This window comes from Amaranthus tricolor, chromosome 12 (assembly GCF_026212465.1).
Source record: "Amaranthus tricolor cultivar Red isolate AtriRed21 chromosome 12, ASM2621246v1, whole genome shotgun sequence".
NCBI lineage: Eukaryota > Viridiplantae > Streptophyta > Magnoliopsida > Caryophyllales > Amaranthaceae > Amaranthus > Amaranthus tricolor.
Window position 1 is genome coordinate 347254 of NC_080058.1, and position 14971 is coordinate 362224.

Below are 14971 nucleotides of genomic sequence, written 5' to 3' on the forward strand. Positions count from 1 at the left end.
CGGGCCGAAAGCAGTAAAAATTTAGAAAATTTGAAATCTTTGAGTCAAAAAATAAAAAAAATGAACCAAATAATCCAACTTTCAAACTTATTCCAAAAGTAAGCGTGAAATTTTCAAACCTGAAGTTTGGGGTGTTTGCAGTTACTAACTGCGAACAGGTCAAAAAAGACAAAATAGCTGTTTGAAGTTAGTAACGGCAAACAACTATTTTGACCTGTTTTTGTGGAGCAGAACAGGTCAAAACAGGTCAAATAGTTCGCAGTTACTAACTGCGAACAACTATTTTTTCTTTTATGACCTAACTGCGAACAGTCCCAAACTTCAGGTTTAGAAATTTCACGCGTATTTTCGTAATAATTTTGAAAGTTGGATTATTTGATTCATTTTTTTTAATTTTTCACTAAAGATTTCAAATTTTCTAAAATTTAGCTATTGGGCCAGGAAAAAGCCCGGCCAATGCAACCAAACAATTGTAGATTCAACCGACGTCTTTCTTAGAAAGTAGGGCTGGCAAAAGCTGACCCGACATGCTAACCTGATCTTAAACCAACCCGAAATTAGCGGGTTTGGGTTTGGATTTTTGACCCAATTAATTAAATGGGTCAACCTGATCTGATCTGTTTATTAAATGGGTCAACCTGACCTGATCTGTTTATTAAATGGGTTAGGTTCATGTTGAATATTTAAACCTAAAAAAAACATGTTTAACCCATTTATTAAATGGGTCAATCAGGTCAAGTCGACCCATTTAATAAATGGGTCGACCATTAATATTTAACCTAAAGAGACCAACAAATAAAGGCCCAACATAACCCGAACTTATACCTAAACGTCTAAACTCTAAAGAAAAGTGACAAAGCATGAAAGCAGTGAATACTCAAACTCAATATTCAATACTGAATAGTGAATAGCGCCGTTTGCAACTTTGCATTCTGCGTCTCTGTCTTCCTCATCCATCAAAGGCATCGATTCAATCTTCTGAAAGCATCAACAATCTACGTGATCTTCAATTCAATCTACCTGATCTTCCAGCACTTTGCCGGGTATTCAATCATCTTCTCTTTCTCTTTTTTTTTTTTTTTTGTGATTCATACGTTCTTTGATTTTTTCTTGTTCTTATTTTCATGTTCTTTATTCTCATAAGATTGCTCTTATTTTCCTGTTCAATTCAATCTTCAATTATTCTTAGTTTTCCTGTTCAAAAAACTCAATAAAAATGCTTCACTAAAATGGTGTTTGGATTGAGATCTGGAATCTTTCTTTATGAAGCTTGTACTGTGTTCGATTGAGATCAGTAACTTGGATCGCCATTAATGGCTGAAAATGTCAATAGGAGATATAATATCAGTATATCACGTGTAAAAACATTTTTCGCAGTAGTTTTAGCCATAAATTATACTGTGTTTTAGCCATAAACATTCAACTCCAGCATAATATTGTATAGTCTGTATTATGAAATGTGAATATAATATATGGCTCAAATTGGTCAAATGACCTGAAAGAAAACAGTTAAATGGATTATTAGCAGGTTGACCCGACTTGATACGGATCAGGTCGGGGTTTCAATTTTTGACCCATTTAATTAAATGTTCAGGTTCAGGTTAAGGGTCTATTGACCCATTTATATATGACCCGAACCTGAAAATGACCCAACCCGACCTCTCTAACTTAAATAAATAGAAAGTCACAAACAATCGTTTCTGTTCTTAGTTTCGCGAATCCTCTCTCCTCAATCCTCATATCCTTCTCATTTGATCATCTCTACATATATTTTTCTGGTAAGCTCTCTTTTTCTCACCGATCGATCTACATCTATGTAAACATCCAGTTATTTCTGATCTTTATTTCTTTTTCCTTGCGGTTGATTTATTCTCTCCGGTCAATTTTAGGTCAACATCTTGTTAATTTCATTTTGTTAAATTTAGATTGTGGGTTGGATTTGATTTAGTGTATGTTAATTAGTCTCTGAATATTGTCTTTTTTATTCTATGTTTTATCAATTCTTTGTTGTTTTGTCTAGTATTTATCTGGTTTAGTATTTGATAAAATTTTGTTCTTGTTTTTTGTTTTGGGTTTCTGGATAGGGGGATTTTTTTGGAGAGCCTGAGATGATGAAATTGGGTTTTTAGAGAAAAGAGGATTGTAGTCAAACCGATGGATTGAAATTTTGGGTTCTTGGGCATGAGTATTGAATGTTAATTGTTGAGAGTATTTAAGATATTTTGAGCCTCAACCATTAGTTTAAGCTTTTGATTGAATTAGTTCCTTAACATGAATCAATGACTAGTGGTCACAGTTTCAAATTTCAACCACCCCTCACTTAAAATAGAATATTTAACCGTGGTGTTTCCAAACTTCTTAAGGGCTCTCGTGTGAAGGGACGTGTTAAAGTATATAACATTTTCTAGAGTTTCAACAATCAGATTAAGCTTTTAGTTGAGTTAATTTCTTAAGGGTGTGTTTGAATGGAAGGAAATGGAGAGAAAGGAAGGGAAGGAATTTGAAGAGAGAAAGAATCTCTTGTTTGGATAGCAAATTAGAGGAAAAAGATTTGGAAAGTAGGAAATTAGAAGGATTTGATGGATACTTTTTGTTAAAGTTTCAATCACTCTAAAATTGAAAGGGTTTTTGGGAAAACTCCCATCTTCCTTCCTTTCCCTTCCATTCCCTCCTATACAAACAAGAGCTATTTCTCTTCTATTTCTCTCCCCTTCCTTTCTCTTCCTTTTCTTTCCCTTCCCTCCCTTTTTTTTCTCCAAAATTGTTATCCAAACAAAGTGTGACACAAATATGGTCTGTTTTGTTTGGGGTTCAATTTTTAACCGTGAATAGAAATGAATAATATTGCATTTTTGTTTCTTATCCTATATCGTTGGGATTAAGGAAGGCGTTGACATTGTTGTACTTGTGTGATTGGTACATCATCAAGCTGAGTGGGCTTGCTGTTTATTGTTGATTAAATGAATAAATGGCATGAGACTGTTGCATTCATCTTTTTAACCTTGTAATGTAGCTTAAGATCACTAGTTTTGTAAAATTGGGCACCCTAGCTAGTGAATTGAGTGGTAAAACTGTAAAGAAAAAGTCATGACAATGTGTTCTTGAACAAACAACAAAAAAAGAGGAAAGATAAATTTGAGTATCTTAAGCTACCACTTCAATCATCAATGTTTTGCATTTCTTTTATGTAATATTGACAATTTTTAACTTGTTAGAGATGGCGTTGATAAAATATAGAATGATGTAGAACACACTAGAAACTCGGTGAAGAAATGAAGAGTGGGATAAATTTAGCAATTAGATGAGCTGATGAGGTGACAAATCAATAATTAAGATTGAGACGGTCCTAGAATGTAAAAGAAAGGAGCTTGGATTACTAGCTTATAAAGAAAGCTAGTGATGTATGTTTATATGTATGATTGTTTTAAGTTGATTATTTTATAAGGTGATTGATAGGAAACTAGCTTGCATGTGAAGTTTGCATATCAGTTTTTCATGAATTGAGGATTCACTTGCTAAGGGACAGACAACAATATTGGCAATTGAGAAAGATATCTCTAAAAAGAATATTTTAGTTTAATTACAAGTTTTTTATTTCTTGAATACGAAGCCATTCCATATTTTGTATATAGAAGTATTAGGGGAGGGGAAGAATAGGATTATGCTTGTATTTAAAAATAGAGTTGAAACTCTTGAGAGTTTGAGCCACTCAAAGAATTCACTCATCATTAAAGGAATACAATTTTCTACCTTCGCATTTTACTCATAGCACATTGTGTCATACTTTGCTTTCTCGCAGTAGGTGCAATGTCATTACTACAAACCCACGCCCAGCCACACGAACTCCCATCCTCACCCCTCTCACCACTATGTTGATCACCACCGGCTGCTTTAGCTTATTATAGTGACTCATGAATTCCCTTATCTTCAGTATGTTGCATACCTTGCAAGTTCCTTCAGAGAATTGTTTATTCATGATATCCTAGGATTTAATAGGACTCTTGGCTGCAAAGCGGGGTGACGATCGCTCATCCATCTTCCTTGCATGAAAAAAAATAGTATTTTCTCCGTTTCGATAAATCTATATGCTAGTCTCATTTCGAATCAATGGCAAAAAATTAGAAAGATGGGTAGTTAGTAGAGTTATCATTTTATTATTGATGATTTGTAATAGACCGGATCAGTCATTGTTCTAGATTCCAGAATATTAGTTCGTAGGCAAGATAGTAACAAAGTAGCAAGAAACTCTATGAATGGAATGATTAAAAGTGAAAATGTAAATGGATATTTATTAGTATAATCCAAAGCATTATATCTGAAAGATTGAAATACAAGCATTTCGAGGTGGTCTCAGGACATGAGCATGAAACTCACCAAATTTGTAAACATTATTTTTGATATGTTACTCTACTTTCCCTTGCTTATTTGTATTAGTTTTCCTTTCGTTAGTTTACTTCTAGAGTATACCAACTAACTAACTCATACAATAATATCTAAGATACCCCTCTTTTACTAAGTTAGTGGAGTTATTATTTCATGGTTTTTTTCTCCCAAATTTTTTTATTAAAATAACAATGATTCTAATGCGTACCATGATTAGACCTTACTTTCTCTCCCTTATTGTGTAGGAGTGTTCTACATTCAGCTGATAAAAATGTCTGGTTCAAAGGTTGCTCATGCTGTATTGAAAGGCCCCAGTGTTGTGAAAGAGATAATTATCGGGATGGGACTTGGCTTGGCTGCTGGTACCTTGTGGAAGATGCACCACTGGAATGAACAAAGGAAAGTGAGATCCTTCTATGACATGCTCGAGAAAGGCCAGATCAGTGTGGTTGTGGAAGAGTAAACCATGTAACGAATAATACTTTGTTTAAGTTGGTGTATTTGAACAGCCTTTCGTCATTTCTGCTGTGGTGTATTGCAGTGCATAAAACTCATTCATCATTAATAAATCTTTTCTCGTATTGGTAATTGATAGTGTTATGATGTTGATTTTGTACTAGGGGAGCTGTGGTGTAAACTCGGGAAGTTTTCATTGTCTCTTTGGTGAATGCTTATGAGAACATATTAATTACTATAATTTTCAACTGTTTGCTTATATGATCTCGTATGCGTTTTTTACTGAACTTCTTAGACTATTCATTTCTGTTTTGGTGCTCTTGAAATCACTTGTGAATTTGCGAGCTTCTGGTTTCTCGCTGACTGTTTAGATAGAGCTTTGCTGCAAACGTTGAAGCTGCTACTTAAAATATGATATTGATCTATTTGGAATGTCTTTATATACCCTGTTTCTGATGTTGATCTAGTAGTGGGGCTAGTTCACAAGGGAAGGAACTTGAAAAATGCCTAAAAGATCTATAAAACAGTTGTTGCGAATTATGGTAGCAAGAGCAAGACTATGGGAAAGTGGAGAACATCATTTCAAATTAAACGGAAGCTCAATATATAAAGAAGCAATGCAAAGGCAATTGTAGCATAGCACAAAACAACACCCATATGATGATAGTAAAAGATAAGTACATACCATACCTTTTTCAAAGAGTGGGCAAAGCGGAATGCGCATAGTCAATTAAACCCTCAAATAAAGAGAGACTTAGGGATAGTCGAGTCCAACTAGACCTGACAAAGACCCATATTCGATATTAGATATAAATACCCATATTCAAATTCAGACCCTTAATATTTGAAAATTTTGGACATGGACCCGAACCCGAACCTGCCAGGTTTGGCAGGCCTAGGATCCTAACATGCCCTGAATTAAATTGAGCTTTATTTTTAGAATAAATTGAAAAGTGCATTAATATAGAAATATAAATAGTTAAAAGTAAAATATATTTTTCAATTTTTGATTAAATTGCTAACCATCAAATTATCTTTGGCATCCAAAAGAAAAAAAATAGCGGGTAACCTACGTATCGATCTTGAGGTTTTGACTTTTTCACAAATATTTTCTAAATTCATGTGGTGAACTTGAGTTTCCAACTTTTTCATGTGGTACACAAAATGTTAAGTTTCACATTAAATTAAGTATTTATTTCGATTGAATTTCGAAATATGTGGCCATTTAGTGTGATCACGACGTTTGTTTGTTGAAAACAATGTCATTACGTTGAATAAAAATAGCGTTCAGTTAATAGAAAAACTTTTGTTTTATCTAGCACGTGAAAAAAATTAAAAAGTCAATCTCACTATATACATTAAGAAAGATTTATCTACCACGAAAAAGTCCGAAAAAATTTGATTTACCATGTGTAATTTTCCAGTTATCATTACATTATATGTTTATAACAGTGAAGTTTTAAAAGAGCGGAAAAAAAATCGAAATTAACTCGGACCCCAGGCACCTTAAAACCGCAACCACTTTCTTCAAACTCGAGGTCGCTCAGTCACCGGCGGCGGAGCGAAGTTTTCTCTTTTGGTTGAGCTGTTGTTCGATTTGGTATTCTTCTGATTTTTTTCCTGGCAATTCAGTTTATATTGTCCCTTTTCAAATTTTTTTATGTGTGAAAATTTTATACACTGTCACTGAATCCTTTGGTTTTGTTTTTTACTTCATAAATTGAGGGATTAAGAATTCTAGTAGTGAAATTCTAGTAGTGATTTGACCAATTTATCAATAAATTGAAGAATTTCCATACTCGAGTGATGTAGTAAGTATGAAATGTGGATATTCAGATTTTGAATTATTAGGTTTTTAAGAATTTATCATTTTCAGAATTATAAATTTGAGATGTCGAAACTTAGGACTCTAGCTTTTACATCAACCAGGTTATTTGTGGGAGGGGTAAATTCTGTGAACTTGTGTTTCCTGTAATTGTCACGGGCGATGTCATGAGTTGATTCACTTTGGTTCTTGTAGCGGAGCATATCTTATGGGAATAAAGCATTGCTGTTTTTGCTGTTGTAATTTGTTATTCCGGGAAATAAATTGCTTTTGCTGAAAATTTAATTACTTGGCTCAATCTCTTAGTGTAGTCAGTGTTATGTTTTGTGGGGAAGAGAAAACTAAGAGATCAGCGAATTGCTATTGGGATTCAGATTGTAGAACTACTGAACTAGTCAAGAATTGAGGTCTTTGTTATGGCTAGTTGTCATGGATTTTTCAATGGTGTTGAGAGGTTATACAAGAACATAGTATTCATGGTATGTTGGCATATATGCTGCTCCAAGTTGGGCATGGGGACAAGGAAGGGATGAGAAGCAAAAGGTCTGAATATTAAAATACAAGTGTGACACTTGTAGTACTTGTGCTGGATAGGTGTGAATTAGAGCTGAAAAGCTATCATCTCGGCCACTAAACAAATACCTTTTCTATCTTTGTCTCTTTGAGTTCACCTAGAAGCTACAAAATCTAAGTTCCTATAGTCTATTCAGCCCCCCATTTGATGTTTGTATACAATGTGATTTGTGGTTTTGGTGTTAATGGTTTTCTTAAGAGGGTTTTTTTGATTCTTAATGAACATGAACTAGTGCAATGATGGAAATTAGAGTCTTTGAGATGCATTTCACTTGATCTTTAATCGTAGAGATGAAGGAAGAGGGGAGTGAAGATTAAGGTAAATGAAAGGGCCAGTAGGTTCCTAAATGCCAAAAAAGTGCTAAACATCCAAAAACAAAGGAGTTATGCAGCACCTGTTGTACTACTACTATTTATCATTGGTTGGGAGATAAAACCTTATTGCTGATGTATATTATATTGATATTTGATCAAATAGGAGGAAAGGTTGAAGTAACAAGAATGTTTTCCTTCTCTAAAATTATTATCTTCCATACATATTGTTGGGCTTTAGGATTTGACATTGTTAGTTATAAATGTGTACACCTTGAAAACATTTTCCTTCCTTAAAATTATTCTCTTTTTTCAAAATCTGTACAATTCGAAAATTTTTACTCTATTAGAAGGAGTTATGCTGTTAATTTGTTTCTCTTCCTTCCCCATTTACCATCAAAACAATGGATATGAGTCCTTTCCTTCCTCCATCCCTCCAAATTCTTCCATCCCAATAGCTATTTTTAAAATATAGCCTTTTGGTCTTCCCTCTCTTCACCCTTAAAGCTATCTGAGCTAACTGTTTGTGATTTATGATTCCACTTTACGAATACATGATGTGTAACTTTTTTCCAATACTCTCGGTTGATGAAACTCAATCCTCATCAGGTAGTGTTAGGTTTTGAGGGTCATGGCAGAGAGAGAGGAAGACTTGCCAAGGGATGCAAAAATTGTGAAGTCATTGTTAAGATCTATGGGTGTTGAGGAGCACGAGCCCCGTGTTGTGCACCAATTTCTGGAGCTGTGGTATAGATATGTTGTAGACATCTTGACGGATGCACAAGTTTACTCAGAATATGCTGGAAAAGACACAATTGACTCTGATGATACAAAGCTTGCCATCCAATCAAAAGCGAATTCCAGCTTCTCACAACCACCACCACGAGAGGTATTCTTAGCTCCCCTTTTTTCTCTTCGAGAAAAATTACTTTGTTTTTTGTGCATTTATTGAGTTCATTTCTGTTTGGATTTTGTTTGGCCATTTGGGATACCTATTCCCTATTTTGTTGTTGATTAATTAAACTGTAAGAAATTGGTGTGGAGAAGTTTGATTTGCAAGAGAGAATCTCTTAGAATAAAACATACGTGTTTTTCGTTTGACTTGTAAACTCCGATTTCATTGGCTCAGTTTTGCTGTAAAGATTACACCTAAGGAATGCTGCTATACTCATGTTTCATTAGGTGTTTGTGGTTTGTGTACTGTAATTTAAGCACATCCGTTTAGCCTATTCTGTAGCTTTTTTTAACAGTTCTGCTATCTGCGTGGACAGTTTTTTTTGGAGATGGCTAGAAATAAGAACAAAACACCGCTACCAAAAACTTTTGGAGGCGCTGGAATCCCACTTCCACCTGAAGAAGATACCCTGATTAGCCCTAACTACCAGCTAGTGATACCAAATATGCAAAACCCCCTGGCACTAGAGGAAACAGAAGAAGAGGCTGATGCTCCTAGCACATCTCAACAGCCAAAGACTGATGCACTTCGGAACACTCTGCAGAAGGTTTCGTTCCCTCTGGGTGCACAGCGTCCAAAATAACTTCTCAACACATGTACTTTTTCATGCTGGACTAATTTACCTAGGTGAGATTTCTGGAAGTGATATGTATATGATTTCAAAATTTCGAGTTTGACTAATAAAGAGTAATGTAGGAGCTTATACATTGATGAGCTACTTATCAAATTGGAACATGAAGTGCCTGTATCTTACTGATAATATTGTAGCGAATATAACATCAATGTGTGAAGATTACAATCATCGTCATGCTGTACATTATATTCTTTTGCGGGCGTGATGATATACCTCATTATCTGTATTGGGGGCTTTGCCTTTGTTCAATTTTGAAATTGAAAATTGTTCTAACTACTACATCAATTATCTTGAAAATTTGTATAGGAAATGCTTGGAGAATAGGCATTTGCTTACAACAATCAAGGTTAGACTTTTTATCAGTCCTATTCAATGACATCATTTCATTATATTAGTATATTTTGGATAATTAGAAATAGTACAACTTTGATTTTATATTTTTTTTCCGGGTAAATCTTGTTTTGTTAGTTTTATTTTGGTCAATTGAATTATAAGTACATTATATAGCACACGTAAATTGCGGTGACACATGATATGTACTTGCATTTATCATGATTTAATCTGCAACACGAGTTAAATATAAAAGATTGGTGGTGACAGTTTTTATTTCATTAAGAAAGTTAATGCAATAAATTTGTTGATTGTTAGACTTGGTAGTTGGTAGGTAGTTGGTAGGTAGTTGGTACTTCAAGAGAATTTGCCAAGTAAACTTGCTAGTTTCTAGGTTCTAGATTTATCTTGATTTGTGTTTTATTTTTGAAATTTAGACTTATGAAACTAGACTATTCATATATCTTTATCTTAACTGATTTGATAATTTGTTGGATTTTGGAAGATTTCATGCCTAGAATTTGACTCAAAAGTCAAAACCAATTATAAATTATAATTTACAAGGTCGGGGTGATGCCTGGTCAAGTAGGAACCCAAACATCTTGATTGAATCGTGCCTGGTTAAGTAGGAACCTGAACATCTTGATTGAATCATGCCTGGTCGAATCCTTGGCCATGAGCTGAAGGAACACATGATACCCCAAAATGGTTTGAGAAATATAACTTTTGATTGAATTCTCTGGTCCCTATTTGTGTCAAAAGCAAAATATGAGTTTTAAGTTACTTAGATCGTACGTTTATGCACATAGGTGATTTTTATGATGTTCAAATTTGTGTACCTGTGGATAGGAAAACTTTTTAAATTTCAAGTGAAGTACTCCTCTACCTCTGAGTTTAGAAATGGGAAAAAATAGGTATTTTAGTTGGGTATTGTAGGTGGGGTTATGTCCTTTAGTGAAGTAATATAGATTTTAATCCTTTAAGGAGAAATAAATTGTAGATTTTAGTAGGGTATTATAGGTGCGGTTTTTTTTTTTACAATGATAATGCAACAAACCAGGTGATAGACTAAAATAGTTTATATAACAAAAGCTACAGGTCGTAGGGATTAAGTAGCAACAAAACGTTTTTATGCCAAACGTTAAAAGTGTCGATATTATAATAAATTGAGACTTGCTCAAATTTTGGATTGTGTCCTTTGAGGTGAGCTTCTTTTGTATTCGAGTCCTGTCAAGTTAACTTTAAGGTTTGACTCCATGTTGGTTTGAGTTTAGGTTTTTCCGAGTTTAGTTTTTAGCCTATTCAATATCAATTCGAGCTATGTTTGAATTTAGGTTATATAAGAGATAAGTGTTGTAGGAACTAAGTCAAGTCGATATTAGATTGATTGTATTCGGGTTAATATGGTTTGACTTCAAGTTGATATGAGGTAAATCTTTTCAGGTTAGATCAGATTGGGTTCAAGAACTTGGCTTCACCTGGGATTGAAGAATATGGTTGGAGGAAGAAAATTATGTGAGATGAAGACAAATTTTAATAAGGGTATTATTTTTATTGTTTATTATTTTTTATTTATTTTAAACAAAAATTAGCAACTACCAAAGCTTTGGGGTCCATTATGTTCGTTTGTTTTTCTATTAGGCCGTGAAGTCCAATTAAAAAAGAGTAAGGTCAAAATCAATAGGGCATTGTCGAGAAGTCACACTAGAAAGTGACTTAATTGTCCACTTTGCATATTTGCAAATTGCAAGTGCTAACTTTATTTGGGAAAATAGCCTAGCCAGATATCTTCATTCAATCATGTAACTTTCTGGTGAAACTATTCTACCCTTTTCTTCCGGGTAGAGCAAGATCTCGGCCCTCGATTCTCAACTCTCGACCTCTGACTCTCGAGTATTCAAAATCAACTACTTTGCCTCGTTCTATCGTTGTATTGTAAGAGATCTCGAGCTGAAATCTCGGGCTAAAATAATTAAAATGTTAATAACTTCTTTCATATCTTTTAGATTAACCATATTAGATTTTTATTTTATAATAACTTGGTCATCTTATAAAATTGAAATTTATTCAATATCGATCATTCTATATCGTGTCAACTCTTGTCTTTGTAGTCCTATGCAGTGCAATATTGGAGTATGGCGACATTATAAGGAAAGTTGGAAAAAAGATTGTAAGTTGTAACAAGCAGATAGTTGTTTTGTCACTATCAATTTTAGAGGGATTTACTATTTGCTTGACTTGGTAACATCCTAAAAAGTAGAATGGGACAATAAAAATCATATGTGCCCATGGGCCATAAGCCCGATTATTCTTTCTACTTACACATTTTGTTGTATGAGACAGTTTTACTGAGACGCACTTCACACATGGGATAAATAGTACATCTCATATATATTATGAGAATATAGACTCTTTATTTGAGGTCGTCTCACTGAAAGATAGTCCCTCATAAGAGTAGCTCTTCTACTTAAAAGTTACTTTCTCTGTATACAAGAGATTGTTATAATTTTTATTTTTATTTGTTATTTTAAAATTTATAATATTTCTATTTTACGTAGTATTTTCATCACTATCTTAAATTTCTCTCTACATATTTCTATTTTCACTATTCATACAAGTTAATGAGATCATATCCACTTTTCTTAATAATTATGCTAATTGCATATTGTTGTAGCATATTAGACACCGAATGAGTAGTCAGCTACCACTAAACGGTAAAGGGTAAAAGCATCTGTATGTGGTAACTCGAATTAGGTTATTTATTTAGCCCACCATCATGGTATCGACACGATAGAATAAGATAGTTGATACTTCATATAATTTTTTTTGTGAATGAGATGGAATAGTTATGTGTGAATGAGATCAAAAAATAAATTAAGAATATAGATAAGATTCAGAGAGTATATAAAATAAAGTGAAAGTTTTTTAAAAGTTAAATTTACGACAAATTTTAAAAACTGATAGGAGTGAATAGAGGAAATGCATTCTGACATATTATGTAAAAATTAACTTATTGGTAAAATAAGTAATATGCGCCCCAAGAATTTGAAACACATTGATGCTCCTATGAATTGTAGTTCAACTACATAACTATTTGACTACCATAGATGGGTCAAGTTTAGAGTTATTCTACTCCACTACCACTAATTGGAATGCTAAGATGCTTCTACCTCAGTGGACTCTTATTTAAGAATTATTTTTTTCGTGATAGCATAATTTATTAAGTGTTTTATAATGACTTCACTTATATTTTTAGTTCAATGGACTCATGTTAAGAGAATGTAATAAAGTATGAAAAAGACGTCATATAGCTTCTGATGATATAATTTCAAAGAAATCAATCAATCAATCAATCAAATGCTTATGATGATGATTAAAGCCTCAAATTATTTGTATACACCCTCTATCTCAATGAATGTGTTACTTTTCTAATTTTTGAATATGTCTTATATTTTTTTTTAACTCTCATCCACGAAGTTATTTTCACTTTTTCATAAAATATGCTTAGTTTTTAATCTTATTTATCTTTTTTTTTTAATTTGCAAAAAAATATACTCGTTGCAAACCCATATTATACTATCGTTCATAATCACTAATCAGAAAGCATGAAGATTGGGACAGTATTTGACTGATTATGTTATCTTTTATGTGTCGTAAATTAATTGTTCCTCGTGAGAAAAATCATATGTACTATGCCTATCAAAACATTCATCTATAGGGACAAATTAACATGACTACAAGAGGACATTCCTTTCTTGGCTTTTTTTTAATGCTATATAACATTTTATTATCCTAACGTCATTAAATATTTTTCATCCAAAATGGGATTTGATAGAATTAAATATACGCCATCATACCATTGCTATAACAAAAAGGTTGGATGACTTTTTCCTACTCGTCTTGTATGAGACCATCTCACCACGAGACAGTCTCATATAATTAGTCAATTTTTCTAATTAATTACTTTAAAATTGTAAGTGATCATTTAAATACACTAAATATATGTGAATCAGCCCAATAAAAATAATCTTACACCATCTAATTAACTAAGAAGAATTTTTTTTATACCTTAAGAGAAAAGTAAGTGGCATGGAATAAAGGCTTAATTGTATACCAATTAATATTTATACTCTTATCAAAAATTCAGAATCAAGAATACAAAACGAGTTTTATCCCTTAGAGAAGAGTGGAAGACACACTCCTCATTAGATTCTGAAAACAACTTTCCATAATAAACATCAATGCAAGTATGGTTGTCGATCATCTAGCCTAGCCTTTCTGTTTTGGGAAAACGAAGGAGGTAAAGCTACCCACGAAAAGAATATAATTTATATATTAATATGAAAATGACATAATTATTGGACAAAGTATAAAATTAACAACGATCAGAATAATGACTTTTTTTTTGAACAAATCAAAATGATGACTTAAAAATAAAGTTAAGTTCGTTGTTTTTTTAACATGATATCAGAACCATTATTATAACCAAGAAGTCATGTAGTGCTCGTGTAATAAGGAACGAGATAGAGTATTAATTAATTAACATTGAGATTATTTGTTACTTTGAATTTTTTTAGGCCATTTATTAATGATCATTTTGTATATCTAAAAAGTGTTATAGAAGTAGAATTTAGTTGGTCTACTTTTCACCTTAGTTGTGAAGAGTTTTGTGTTCGATCCTTATCACGTGCTTTTCACACTATTTGCTACTCTTCTTTTTCTAACCCTATGGTCGAAATAAACGGTACCCTGGCTACCTTTCAAAAAAAATAGAATTTAGTTTATTATTATAGCACTAGGTTTATGTATAAGCAATATTAAATATATCATGTAATCAATATGGTACTATTAAAATATAAATTTATTATCAAGTTTTATACCAATTAATGTTATTAGTAATTAATACTTTTTTCATTTATTTTATTACATATAATTTTATGTTTTTCAATGCAACCATATATATACCAATTGTGAGAAAATTTTGAGATATGAGTAGATTAATTTAAATTTAGAAAATTTTTGAAATTTTGATCACAAATAGATCATGCAAAGAAAGTCAAAGGAAGTTTTTAGAAATGATCCAAAAGAGAAAGTTGAATAAAATAGTGGACATAACCAAAGAAAAAGAAAAAGGAAAAGGGATAAAAAGATAGCAATATGGATGGACGAACAAAAGCCATTCATAGTCAATAAACTAAGCTTCATTCATTATAAGAATATTATTCAAAAAATATCATGTGCAATGGCAAAACTAGGGAGAGCCAACTAGGGGTTGTTGCCTCTACTAGTTTATCAAGAAATAATTACTTCATATATTTTTATAGGTTTTCTTTTCATTGTACCTACTTCTCCGTATATTTTTCGAGTCGAGGAATTTTTTTGGCCGCGCTCTCTTTTATGGGTATGAGTTGCCGCCGTCCTTCTCTCCCCAATTCTTGTTCATGGTTTTTTCTATGTACGGAATATACTGGGTTGGATGATGATGATGATGACAGTTTCTTCA

The 14971-nt window shown here is 32.9% G+C and overlaps 2 protein-coding genes across 5 annotated transcripts; both read left to right on the plus strand.

The window, feature by feature from the left end:
* Positions 1-812: 812 nt before the first annotated feature.
* LOC130796947 (cytochrome c oxidase subunit 5C) lies at positions 813-5103 on the plus strand. Of its 2 annotated transcripts, none has more exons than XM_057659397.1 (2): positions 813-1043; positions 4629-5103. In XM_057659397.1, exon 2 carries the CDS (start codon positions 4655-4657, stop codon positions 4844-4846), a length of 192 nt encoding a protein of 63 aa, XP_057515380.1. In that variant the 5' UTR covers positions 813-1043; positions 4629-4654; the 3' UTR covers positions 4847-5103. The 2 variants fall into 2 exon arrangements, with proteins under 2 accessions (XP_057515380.1, XP_057515381.1); XM_057659398.1 differs by lacking the exon at positions 813-1043 and adding an exon at positions 1308-1778.
* A 1194-nt stretch (positions 5104-6297) lies between these two features.
* On the plus strand, positions 6298-12695 carry LOC130796948 (transcription initiation factor TFIID subunit 9-like). Of its 3 annotated transcripts, XR_009038774.1 has the most exons (6): positions 6298-6439; positions 8159-8438; positions 8821-9131; positions 9445-9484; positions 10912-11010; positions 11580-12677. XR_009038774.1 is itself a non-coding variant. In XM_057659400.1 (3 exons), the coding sequence occupies exons 2-3, from the start codon at positions 8181-8183 to the stop codon at positions 9085-9087; spliced, it is 525 nt and encodes a 174-aa protein (XP_057515383.1). In that variant the 5' UTR covers positions 6298-6439; positions 8159-8180; the 3' UTR covers positions 9088-9415. The 3 variants fall into 3 exon arrangements, 1 of the variants encoding a protein (XP_057515383.1); XR_009038773.1 differs by having other exon boundaries at positions 10912-12695; XM_057659400.1 differs by lacking the exons at positions 9445-9484; positions 10912-11010; positions 11580-12677 and having other exon boundaries at positions 8821-9415.
* The last annotated feature ends 2276 nt before the right edge of the window (positions 12696-14971 follow it).

Bases quoted from the DNA above. Each gene is read 5' to 3' on its own strand.
- LOC130796947 (XM_057659397.1), top strand. From the start codon at position 4,655: ATGTCTGGTTCAAAGGTTGCTCATGCTGTATTGAAAGGCCCCAGTGTT.
- LOC130796948 (XM_057659400.1), top strand. From the start codon at position 8,181: ATGGCAGAGAGAGAGGAAGACTTGCCAAGGGATGCAAAAATTGTGAAG. The intron at 8,439-8,820 runs GTATTCTTAGCT...CTGCGTGGACAG, and splicing joins CACAACCACCACCACGAGAG to TTTTTTTTGGAGATGGCTAG.